The sequence below is a fragment of the Asterias amurensis genome, chromosome 20 (genome assembly GCF_032118995.1).
Source record: "Asterias amurensis chromosome 20, ASM3211899v1".
Taxonomy (NCBI): domain Eukaryota; kingdom Metazoa; phylum Echinodermata; class Asteroidea; order Forcipulatida; family Asteriidae; genus Asterias; species Asterias amurensis.
Window position 1 is genome coordinate 13,983,760 of NC_092667.1, and position 13,316 is coordinate 13,997,075.

Genomic DNA, 13,316 nt, shown 5'->3' on the forward strand with positions numbered 1-13,316 from the left:
AAGAGTTATGAATTAAATGATCTTTAGGGCGCCCTCTTTCGTCAGAGATCAGTACAGATTTTATTGTGCAAACACTCCCACTCCTGCGTGTACGGTAAGTTGTTTTTTTCTGGTCGTTATAATTACCTTTCTAAGGTGATCTTCAAAGATCGGATTTTTATTTGGTAAACTATTGTGTCATCGTCTGAACCACTGGGCAAGTTTTCCAGTGAAATAAAATGAGAATATTGTACTCACTGGGTCGCCGAAATTCTGGGTGTTGAATTTGACATATTATTTCGACAAGTCACGATCATCATCAAGTGACTGAGTCAGAGTACAGCGTGACTGTGGCCACAACAACAATGCGCATTATTGTAACATGACGTCATCGGTCCCTCACGTACTTCCTCTCTCCTGGGGTCGGGGGGATCTCTGAAACTTCAAGTAATACCTGGCCTTGTCACAAGTAAAACAAATCTTACACACATACACTAAAAATGTAACCCCACAGTGTGTACACTTGATCATGATCATGTTCACATTTCTATTTCTTCCTCCATGTTAAAAAATAAACCAAAAAATATTGTTTAAATTCATTATTATTTATTAGTATTATTATTTTATTTCATGCAGAAAAGATTCATAATATTCTGTCCAAATGATTTAAGGCCACACAGCTAGGCCTCCATAAGCATATAACGAGAATGACAACGAGAATGTTAACAATGCACGCCCTCGATTGGTTGAATAAGAGTGGGCGTATTCTGTGTGGAGCATTTCATTTTCAACCAATAGAAATTATATTAATGCGTTTTCTTTGCGTCATGATCGTTATCATTTTTAGTTATTACTGCAGTGTTGCTCGATCTTAATCCTAAATCAAATTGATTTTTCTGAATAGATGCAGATTCATTCTTATAAAGAAGGAATTAAAACTTCTTCTCATCAGTATCTATCGCTTTGTTTTACGTATGTGATCCGTGGTCAGGGTCCGAGGCCAGTGATTGTCAACATTTTTTGTTGGTGTTCCCCGCAAAATCGTGCCCTGATAATTGACAAAATTCGTTTCGTTTCTTTCAGTTTGCAGTTTTCAAATCTCGATTCAAATCATGACGACCTAGGATGACCTTTTAGTCAAGCGGCAAAGAGAAAAAGATACATTGGACCAATCCTTAAGTTGGACCATCGCAAGTTATTAACCCCAATCAGCGTCGAAGGAATCTTTCTTGAAGAAGGCAGCGAGAGAGAGAGAGAGAGAGAGAGAAGATGTCGTTTGGTAAGGGGGACTTCGGAGGAACTGGAGGAGGAGGAGTAGGTGGAGGTGGGTACAATGATGGAGGTTATTCCACGTACTCATCTGGATCAGCAGGTAGACAATCCTTGGGCTAACTGTCTTTAGAAGTTTTGTGATGTCAAACATTATACTAATTATTGTTAGCTAATCCAATTAGTTGAACAACTCAAGTGAAGAATCTTAGGAAACTCAGTTTGCAATTTCAGACATGCACCTTGTCAGTTGAGAAGCTGACTTTCTTGTTTTCTTTCATCTTGGGCAACTGTCAAACGTATTTTAGTATTTTTCTGCATCTCTGCATGATCTACATCTAACAACTGTTTGTTATTTCCATGTTGTTGAATTGTCCTTAATTTTTGTAAGAACGCCTGCATGACACTTGAATTACAGCTTATTTCTTCATTTTTATAACTCCTTGTAGCTATAACAATCATCAGCCCAATTGTGGTTCACGTGCGGTGTGTCATGGCCTAGTGGTTTAGAGTATCGAACTCAAGCTCTAGTGTTTCTGATCAGCAGAGTGTGGGTTCGAGTCCCAGTCGTGACACCTGTGTCAATAAGCAAAACACTTTCAAAACCATTATGCTTTGTCCTTCGGATGGGACGTGTAGCCATTGATCGTGTGTGTTGTGTAATGCACGTAAAAGAACCCAGTGCACTTAATGGGGTTTGCCCCAGTGTTCCTGGTTTGATTGGCTGCATATTACGCCACTGCACCTTGTAAACCATTGCATTGTGCTGTGTGAAAGGAGTAGGTCTGATAATTCAAACGTAGTCCCACATACCTTGCAGCATAATACTGAATGTTAAAGTGCCTTGAGTACCACTGAGTGTAGGAAATAAGAGCGCTAATTAGGCCTGGGCGAATTATTCGAATATCCGGTTAATGGCGAATAGGTTTTCCTATCCGTAACCGCGAATGCCTTTTTTATCTTAACCGGATATCCGCATAGGGCGCGAATACCTATTTACAAACCGGATAATTCTGTAGTTACAACCGAGTAACCGGATATTCTTTAATATCCGAATATCCGCGGACGTCGGGCGACAACTGATATGAATGTTTTGTCTGAATCCTTATGAAACTTCTATTAAGACAGCATAAAACAGCATATATTAAGTATTTAACTATGCTCACCTCCGTGAAGAGTTAAAACAATGACATTTCTGACGTAATTTGTTCAAAGATTACAAAAGTTTTCCTTCACGTAGAGTCAATCACGATCAAAAGAAAAAGCAAATCGCCATCTTTAAATTAGATCCGGTCATTTTTATGAATGAACCGAGTGACACTGTCTAAAACTAATAAACAGCGCCCTCTAGCGGCGAAAAAACTATTCGAATATCCGGTTAATTTCGGATAGTTGGCCAGCGGTATCCGAATAACAAAATTTCACTATTCGCCCAGCACTAGCGCTAATATACGAAGCCTCTTTATTATTATTTTGTATTTTTTGGTTTGTTGAACAGGCAGAAACAGCTCCACCGCAGACTACAACAGGTTGACACAGAGTATAGGTTCTAACATACAAAAAATATCTCAAAATGGTGAGTTTAAAATAGATAGTATTTGCTCAAACTTTACAATAGATAGAGTTTTGCGAAAATATGATCTACCAATGTTGATCAAAAAAGTATGCAGGTCGCAAAATATTTCAGAGCACCCTCAGCATTTGCCATGGTGCCCTGTGCTTTTACTGTAGTGCCCCTATGCAAAGTTCCAATACATACATTTCCCTCAAGGAAGTACCCCTTACCGGACGAAAATTGCTGTGCCCCTTCAAGAGTGAAGTTCAAAATACGTTGTCTTTAATTTTCTTATTTTTTTTTACGAAATCAACTGATGCAGGGTTTTTTTCAATTTGTTTTTTAGATTTTCATACACAAGCCTGAATATGATTTCAGTTCCGGAGGATGTATTCCTTTAACTTTTACTAGTGCACCAGCAAACTTGATTTGTTATTGTTGCGATTTGTGTTTTTGTAAATTTATTATTTTGGTAGTTATTTTTTTCTTCTGTTTTTCCTCTTTTTTTCCAGTGAGGGAAATTGAAAGAATAATAACCAGGCTTGGCACATCAGACGATAACAAAAGTCTGCGAGCAAAGCTGTAAGTTTTAACATTTTGCTAAAAAATATCTTTGAGTAGATGATCAGTACTCACTCTTAACATTAAAGAATATAATATTAATAATGAAAACTTATAAAGCGCATAAATCCATAAGTGTTCGTGGTGATAAATACAAACAGTAACATGTACACATGGACAATAACTTAAAACTCTGAGCTAAGATGAAATCCAGAATACAGTACATGTGGTACATATGGTAGAGAAATACAAAATACAAAATATAAAAAAAAAAGTAAAAAAACAAACCATTTACTCAAATACTTGATTGGGTTAAAGAAACAGATGATTTTATTAGCGCTGGCAATTTGTTTTATAGGCGTCGGGCAGCATGTGAGAAAGATCGGGAAAGGCATTTGTTTTTATTTTTTATTTTGTTTAAATTTGATTTTCAGTGATGAGGTACAGCATTACACCAACCAGTTGGCAAAGGACACCAATAAAATGTTGAAGGATTTAAGCTCCGCCCCTCCTCCAATTTCTCCATCTGATCAGGTAAGTTACCGATGACGTAACCATATTATTATTTGTTATTATTATTTTTGTTTTTTTATGAGATATCGCTAAGGCAATACTTTACTGATTTTGGCTATCAACCTGAATCAAGTGCCACCAGGGGCACGTTACCATATCATCTTCTGGGGCTGAAACGAGGTAACCCCCTTCACTGTCCGCAAGGATGAAGGCATGTGGGTATCATCTACTATAATAACCTGGTTGGTGGGGCTGAAGCACTTATTATTATTTATTACTATTTATTGCTCACAGAGACAGCAGAGAATGCAGAAAGAAAGATTCACAAGTGACTTCACAGCGGCTCTTAATCAGTTTCAAAGGGTCCAACGAGAAGCAGCCCAGAAAGAACGAGAAGGGGTCAAGCGTGTCCGAGCTCATTCAGGATTGGCTGTAAGTTTTCCTTTTATAGTTTTTCCATGATGAGTGGCTTCTGCGTTTTTCCTAAAGAATAGAACAAGAGGCAGCCAAGAACGATCTAGAGAGGGTCAAAAGTGACCGAGTCTTGTTCAGGATTGGCCGTCTTTTTAAAGTTCTTTACATTGTTTGTTTTCATTAATGTTTGTAAATTGTTCATGCCCAATCAGTCGATATCAGTCAAATTAATTCTGTTTCATATGGGAAATAATAAACCATGTTTTTTTTCTTCAATTTTAATGCATGTCATTAAATTTATGGGCTTTTATCAATTGTTTCTGTGTCCATTATTTTATATTTTAGGAGGATTATGATGAGGGTCCCAATGCTCTGATCAACTGGGAAAGGTAAGTTTTTTTTTCTTTCTTTTTGCCGATTTGTTTTCTAAAAGTATAAGAGAAAATATAATTAGCTGTTGCAAACAACTTACCAACCAAATGGACCGATGGTATAAATGCAAAAAATAGTTAATGGCCTGACGTTTCGACCCTAGCAGAGTCTTTCCTCGATATATTTTCTTCTAAGACATAACTGTACCATTGCAACCAGAGTTTAATTTAGTAGAGCTGCGTTAAGCACAAACAGTACCTGAACGCAACAAAAAATATCCCGGTCAAAATTTCTGTTTTTGATCCAGTCAAGAAATTCATTCGTTTCTTTTTCTTCTTGTTTCTTTTATTTCACAGCTCCAACCAGCCACAAGCAATGCAGCAAAGTCAATTACAACAAGAAGACTTTGAAGCCTTGAAGGAGAGAGAATCTCAACTCAAGAAACTTGAGGTTTGCTTACCATACAAAACACTCTTTACCTAACCCTCCTACTCTTTGTACCATTTTTTAGATGGTTGACAAACCCTTTGAAACCTGTCAAGTGCACTGGTTTGTATAGTGAATCTCAACTCAAGAAACTTGAGGTTTGCTTACCATACAAAACACTCTTTACCTAACCCTCCTACTCTTTGTACCATTTTTTAGAGAGTTGACAAACCCTTTGAAACCTGTCAAGTGCACTGGTTTGTATAGTGAATCTCAACTCAAGAAACTTGAGGTTTGCTTACCATACAAAACACTCTTTACCTAACCCTCCTACTCTTTGTACCATTTTTTAGAGAGTTGACAAACCCTTTGAAATCTCTCAAGTGTACGGGTTGTGTATAGTGGTACAACTGTGCACAAGTGTGTATTTTATTCATCGGACGATCCAGACCCACCTTAAGGCACTGCTCACCATAAGCAATGAATTGGCTCTTACGAAAGCAGAAAATTTCGCGCTTACCTCCAGTGTATTTCCAGGATAAGCAGGAAAGTTTTGCTTGTGTGCGTGCTTAAGTAATCTTCGGTAAGAGACATTTTTTGCTGAACACAACGCGCTAAGAAATCAGGTGCTTGCACAGTAAGCGGAGAATGATGATTGAAAGAAAATAATTTGGCGGTAGGAAAGTTAAGACATTCGCCCCCAGATTGCAGGCTGGAATCTATCAGCAAATGCTTACTTGATAATATTGAATGGTCAAATAGTAGGAGGGTTCAATGTGTATTGTCTAGATAATTTCACTTTGTTGATTCGCATTTAAAAAACCTTTGTTTCTATTTTGCAGTCGGATATCGTAGATGTGAACACCATCTTTAAAGATCTTGCCACCATGGTCCATGAGCAAGGAGATATGATTGGTAAGTTTTAGATTGTCTTAAACCTGCGATGGAATTACACTGTGAGGTACTGCATAAAGCGTGCTTGGTTATATGGTTAGAGTTGGGGGTTAGGGTTATAAGGTTAGAGTTGGGGTTAAGGTTAGGGTGGGTAGGGGTAAGGATTTGGGTTAGGATTGAGATGAGGGTTAAGGTTTTGAAAATGTTTAGACCAGGAGTGTCGGAACATAATGGGCTTAACCAATCAAAGACTGTATATTTGGTTTGCGGTAACACCATGTGTGTATCTCCTTGCCAGGTAGAGTTGTTCTTAGAGAACTGTCTTGCTTTATTCTACTGCCGCGGAGTAGATAATCGGAGGTTCGGGAGACTTCAAAGTTCTGAAAAGAACTGTCCTGCTTTTTAACTATTACCAGGGCGGATGGTATAGAAAATAGACTGGACTACTACTTTAGCTTATAGGATCGTAATTAACTGTACTGCCGCGGAGTCAGTTCTGAATTGGTCTCAACGTTTCAACTAGCTTGCTCTAGTCATCGTCAGGAGAAAGACTTGTATTAATAGAAATCTTTTTTTCACTTTGACTTTAACAGACAGCATAGAGGCTAATGTGGAATCAGCAGAGGTCCATGTCGACCAAGCCAATACTCAGCTTGTTAAAGCTAGTACCTACCAGGTATGTATTCCTCTATAGTTCTTCCCGCATGAATTTTCCTTTGACTTTGTGGGTGATTCCTTATCCTTGTTTAAGTTCTGTGCCCGATTGCTCTATCCATTATCATGGTTGAATGAATGTGCATGAAAGAAAACTCCAGTGCGTTGCATTTTGTGGAAGTGGCTTGCCGGAATTCAAACTCTTGTGTTTCTGATCAGCAGAGTGTGGTTTCAATCCCCCAGCCTTGGCACTTGTGTCCTTCAGTAAAAAAAAAAATTGCATTTTGCGTTTTCATGAAGAGCTAAGATGCCATCTAAGAAGGATCTAAGGGTGAAGCGTGGCAAATGTTTTGAAAGTCCTAAGTTGTTTTCAGAAATCACTTCTCATTGAAGATAACAGAAACATGACCTAAACTTTGTCAATAATGAAAACATTAAAAAGAAACATTAAGTAAGTCCACACGTACCTGTACCTTTTTCTTTTTCATTTATTCTTTTCTTTTGTTTGTTATTTATTTACTTTCCTTTTGGTATGTGTTTTGTTGATAGTCCAAGGCACGAAGGAAAAAAATAATGATCGTGATATGCTGTGTCGTACTTCTAGCCATTGTTGGTATCATCATCTACTTTGCGATCCCCAAGAATTAGACCATCCCCTTTCTCCAACCTGCTTTATTCATTCAAATGGTACGTGAAAACTTTTCAAGCAACGACCCAATTTCAGAAAGTAGAAAATATTCCAAAACCAATTGCTTTGTTAAAAGGTATGGATACTTTTTGTTGAACACAAACAGACACAGATTTACATTAAACTTGTTCACGGTTTGAAGAAAGTGATGGTATTAAGCTTCTCTTAAAATGTTACTTACCGAGGTGCTGTACTTTTGTAGGAATGAGTAAAACAATGACACAAAAATAATTTTTGTCTCGGTAAGACAACAAATATTTTAGCATGTAAAACATTTTTACAGATTTTGGGAGTTAATATCAAAACTGGTAAATACGGTGTACAAGCTAAAATTTAGACAAAAACTATTTTTGTGTCATTGTTTTCCTCATTTCTCAAAAACTCGGCAAGTAATATTTTAAGGGAAGCTTTCTACTATCATTATCTTCAAACTGTGTAAGTTTAGTGTAAATAATGTGTACATTGTGTTATGTGTTGTAAAAAGTACCCAAACCCTTTAAGCAAAAACAATAATTACCGGTACAATAACAATACGCAAGGTACCGGTTACAAAAGTGTAAACTTAATGATATTCTGGCTGGTAACCTGGTGGTGATTTTGTATGTTTAAAATTTCTGTGAAATTGACGTCAGAAAGTTATTTTTTGCTGGTTCTGGTAAGCATGTCGTTGTTGTGTTTTGCTACTTAAATTATTTTAAAAACTGCATAAGCTTTCGTAGCATCTGATGAAGTAATTGTTGCTACTTGTCTGAAAGCTTATGCAGCTGTTTATGTAATTAATTAGTCTTTAAAGACACCAAACATTTGGTAATTTTCAAAGACTAGTCCTCTCACTTGGTCTTTGACTGTTACCATAGGTGTCCTTGGGTCGATTTCACAAAGAGTTAGGACTAGTCCTAACTTAGGTCTACCCTATGAGATATACAAATTGCATGGATAGTTCCAAGTTAGGACGAGTATCTGGTCCTAACTCGAGATAAGACTGGTCCTAACTCTTTGTGAAATCCACCCCAGTGGCGTTAAGGACAAACTTGTCATGACTGGGACTTTAACCCACACCCTGCTGATCTAAGTTCTTTTCCTGATTGTACTTCTTCTTTTTTTTTTGGCAGAGTAAAGCCCGTCGGAAGAAGATCATGCTCGTTATCTGTATCATCATTCTCCTAGTCATATTAGCGGTGATCATCTACTTCGCTATTCCAAAAAACTAATCGTATCGGTAAGATTTGGGTCAAGTTCATTTCGCCCTTGGGGTAGTTTAGGACTCGGGGGTAGGTTCTGAAAATCACCTCTGGCTTATCACTACATGAACAACCCCAACGAAAGGAACATACAAGATAGAAAGATGGGTAAATGTTACAGGTGTTATCAGCATCCTCACACCCCTACCCCCTCAACAAAAGAACACACAAGCGCGAAATGTGTATATGTTACAGATTTTCCTTCAACCACTCCCTCACCCCTCCAATAAAAAAAATGAAAAACACCAGCAAAAACACACAAGAGCAAGATATATAAATAATATATCAGTTGTCATCTACAGCAATTCCCCCCCCCCCTAAAAAAAACTCTTTTACATTTTATATTTGTACTTTGTTGTCTATTAGCTCTACAGCGCATAGGGACATGTTTAATCACTATGTGTGATGCGCTACATACAAATGGTTAATTATTGTTATTATTATTAGTATTGTACAATTAATAGGATTGATTAATTTTAAAAGCATCTTCATCGCCGATGAATTGTGATCAATTTTAATCAACCCACCCCCTCCCCTTGTAACTTTCCTTTCTAGAAAAATAGATGTAGAAGTTTGGAGAAGTAAATAATTACATATATAAAATGGTATGATAATAATATTTTATAATGTGTACCACTGTGGTAATACACCGATCTATTAGGCTCCGCCCACAGCGCGTGTGTAAGCAAGAACACACGCTCCCCTCCAATGTCATTCTGCACAACTCATAGATATAGAATATACATGTAATTCCTAGATCGGCTGCGCGTACATACGCGGGTTCTGGCATGGGGGCAGCCATTAGTCTATCTCCAACGTTCATCTTCTACCAGCACGTGACTTTTAGCGCGTCCATAGCGTGGTTAAAGACCCATCTCCCATGTTCATTTTCTGCGCGTTGCCACCAGCACGTGACTTTTTAGCGAGTCCATGAAAAAACCAGAAATGTTTGTGTATGGCTTATGACGCGTATGCACGCGCGGCCGATCTAGGTATTATATCCTATAACTATGGCACAACTCTGCCGCGCTCGCTAAGCATACGCGCACGCATGTCAGACTTTATAGTGTCAGACTTTTGGTTGTGCAATGGGTTGTGATTGGTCAATACGCAATGGGGCGGAGCTTAATGGATCAGTCTATTAAATGTCCGGCTGTAAGGGCATAAATAACTATAATTATAATACTCTACCTGTAACACACGCACAAACTAAAAAACGAATTGTAAATTTTGACAGTGTTGCAGGCTTGTAAATATGAATTATTATCACTATTATTATTACTATTGGGGAGCATAATTCAATCTAATCCACTGGTATTTGAGTATGTTTCGTCTGTCATAAAGATAAATATGGCTGGATAACTAAAATAAAATAAAATAGAATATCTGGATAATTAAAATAGCTGTTGTGGTTCTGTACATACATTTCTTCCATCATCTGATAGCGAAAAATTAGTTAATACACTTGATGGAAATGTACAATTAAACAAAATCTGCGATAAGTGGTAAATCATGAACAGGTGCTGAGGGTCCGTTCAGAAAAGTAAATATAAAAGTTTTCAAAATGAAAACAAACAAAAACGAAATTAGGGCGGATGTTTTGTTCAAAAGAAAATAACTGAAAACTGAAATTCAGTTTTTATTTAAAACAAATATAAATACAATGTTTTATCAAACAAAAAAGAAAATAATACAAATATTCAGCTGGCCGGGATCATTAATCTCATTCCTTATTAAGCTTCAATGCAAGGAAAAGTCATTAAAAATTACTGATTTCTGGAGTCCTTTGATCTCAAATATCTGTTCATTTGAGGCATTACTTTGTTCTTCAGCGTATGGATGGTTTTATGGAGTTATTTAGTATCGAAATTTGGGGTGTGGATGGGGTGGATCAACATAATTTCGAAAAATCATTTTTTTAACTATGGCTTTTCTGAATGGCACTTTAAAGGCAGTGGACACTATTGGTAGTAACTCAAAATAATTATTAGCACAAAACCTTACTTGGTAAAGAGTATCGGGGAGAGGTTGATAGTATAAAACATTGTGAGAAACGGCTCCCTCTGAAGTAATGTAGTTTTCGAGAAAGAAGTAATATTCCACGAATTTGATTTTGAGACCTCAAGTTTAGAGTTTGAGATCTCGAAATCAAGCATCAGAAAGCACACAAATTCGTATGACAAGAGTGTTTTTTTCTTCCATTATTATCTCGCAACTTCGACGACCGATTGAGCTCAAATTTTCTCAGGTTTGTTATTTGATGCATATGTTGAGATACACCAACTGTGAAGACTAAGTCTTTCACAATTACAAATAGTGTCCACTGTCTTTAAGGAGTGGTATTTTTGTAACTAGTTGACGCCGGGTGTTGTCGCTTGTTTCCGTTGCTCGTACTCATCAAGCTAATATGCAATAATCATACACAGTTGTTATAGTTAGTTTTAAAAGGAACTTCATTTATTTTTGTGCAACAGTTAGTTTCTGTAACTGGTTTGTGACCTTGAAAATGTACCTTCTTTTTCTTAATACTTAGATAATGATATACAATCATAGGTTACTTGAAAATTAAGGGGTAAAACGGGCCCACAGTCATTGTCACTCAGAAAAAAAAACCTGTATTTTTTTAGTTTTAATCAACAGAATACTGTAGGCTGATTACAATAATTTGATTAAGTTAAGGAGATCCCTAGCCTGGTGGCCTTACACTTTCGTATTGTATCTGTGTACAGAGAAAGAGTCCTATATAGGTCTAAGGAGATCCCTTGCCCTGTTTCTAATTTAAGCTTTTGGATGACTCAAACTAGTGTTGTTACTTATGCCTCGAAAATGGCATTAAAGATGAGGTGTATACATGTATACGTGTGGTATTAAAGGCAGTGGACACTATTGGTAATTACTCAAAATAATTATTAGCATAAAACCTTTCTTGGTGACGAGTAATGGGGAGAGGTTGATGGTATGAAACATTATGAGAAACGGCTCCTTCTGAAGTGCCATAGTTTTTGAGAAAGAAGTAAATTTCCGCGAATTTGATTTCGAGACCTCAGATTTAGAACTTGAGGTCTCGAAATCAACCATCTAAACGCACACAACTTCGTGTGACAAGGGTGTTTTTTTCTTTCATTCATATCTCGCAAGTTCGATGACCGATTGAGCTCAAATTTTCACATGTTCATTATTTTATGCATATGTTGAGATACACCAACTGTGGAGGCTAGTCTTTGACAATTACCAATAGTGTCCACGGCCTTGAAGCCTACATTTACATAAGCTTTGTAAGGTATAACGCATTTTGAGAAACAAATTCACTTTGGTTAATATGAAAAAAATAAAAATATACAAGTTTTTATGACCCACAAGTTTAATCTGAGAAGCGTTACTGTCAGAAACGTTTCTCAGAGAGTGTTTTCCTGGTGCCCCATTCTTTAAAGGGCATGGGCACCAAGGCTCATTCTCCTAGTCTCATGCATGCATGAAGGGCACCTCTAGATGGAAGTTTTAAATTTCTCGAACAGCCAATATCTCTCATATAAACATGACTGTAGTGTGTTTGTTTTAATGTGACCTCTATCAACGCTTATAATAAAACATGACCTATGGTACCGGTATATTTTAGGCATAATTTACAAGGTAAATAAAGGGTATACGGAATAAAGATACGACATTGCGTAACGCTGTTTGATTGAAGATGTTATCACTGTCGGTTGCTCGAAAGGAACACAGGTATCACCAACGTTCGATCAAAGAGCAAGGAATCGATGTTGACATTTATTATGCTTAATGCTTTGGGTACAGCTATCAACTTTCCATCTGTTTGGTGTTTGTGCAACACACTCACGAACACCTGTTTCTAAACGAAAAGTTTGAAGCACAGAAATCTCAAGTTCAGAAGAAAAAAAATATCATAGCATGTACACAGTAAAGATTTGCGTGACCCTAACACGTTATTCTTCAAAAGATTTATATAGGGTGCATACACATACACATACAAAAATTATGATAAGCTTGGCACATGAGTGGTGCAACCTGACGATGGGTTCGCGGTTTCCAGAAACGCCCTCTATCAGTGGAATAGTCGTGACGTGTGTAGTGTTGAGTGAATGTGCGTACACTGGCTTAGTCTAAATAAAATAAAACAAACTACAAAATAAGATTTATTAATAAAGTATGATCACAAAATACTGCAGAAACAGAACAAAATGAGTTTTCAACAGGGATTTTTAAACTGATCTTCAGTTTTCCAGAATACAAAATAGTGAGTGTGAAAAAAATAGCAACGACCAATTTTTTTTACGAATACTTGTGATGTATACGTGATGTAGAGAAGAACGACTGGAATCGAGACCAGCACCAAAGTATTGCTGTCTTAGAGGCAAAAAAAAAGAGTGTGAATGAAAAAAGCCCAGAGAGATGGTGTTCAACTAGAATTAGCCTTACTGGTTCCCTTTTTCTTTTTTAGTACACGTCAAGAGGGATATGAATGACGGGTACCAGTAGATCTTCCAATGCAATGTTGCTGCCCCCCCCCCCCCGCCCCTGTCACCCGTCAAAAAAAAAAAAAAAAAAAATCGCAAATGAATGGTTGTATATAATATTACCCCTATGTGTCTTTGCCCCTGCTTGCCCCTCCCCCCCCCCCAACCAAATCAAATAATTGTTTACGACAGTGGTCCCGTGAATCACCGACGCCAAGATCCCCCACACCCCCAACATCCACACCCATTTTAAGCTATGCTTCTCATGCTCAAAA

The 13,316-nt window shown here is 37.4% G+C and overlaps 1 protein-coding gene across 3 annotated transcripts; it reads left to right on the top strand.

The window, feature by feature from the left end:
* Positions 1 to 57: 57 nt before the first annotated feature.
* On the top strand, positions 58 to 12,238 carry LOC139952071 (syntaxin-7-like). Of its 3 annotated transcripts, none has more exons than XM_071951014.1 (12): positions 58 to 94; positions 1,063 to 1,351; positions 2,747 to 2,824; positions 3,316 to 3,385; positions 3,799 to 3,898; positions 4,172 to 4,309; positions 4,637 to 4,680; positions 5,020 to 5,113; positions 5,932 to 6,004; positions 6,577 to 6,659; positions 7,187 to 7,324; positions 8,438 to 12,238. In XM_071951014.1, exons 2-11 carry the CDS (start codon positions 1,249 to 1,251, stop codon positions 7,283 to 7,285), a joined length of 882 nt encoding a protein of 293 aa, XP_071807115.1. In that variant the 5' UTR covers positions 58 to 94; positions 1,063 to 1,248; the 3' UTR covers positions 7,286 to 7,324; positions 8,438 to 12,238. The 3 variants fall into 3 exon arrangements, with proteins under 3 accessions (XP_071807115.1, XP_071807116.1, XP_071807118.1); XM_071951015.1 differs by having other exon boundaries at positions 1,063 to 1,307; positions 2,745 to 2,824; XM_071951017.1 differs by having other exon boundaries at positions 1,063 to 1,303.
* The last annotated feature ends 1,078 nt before the right edge of the window (positions 12,239 to 13,316 follow it).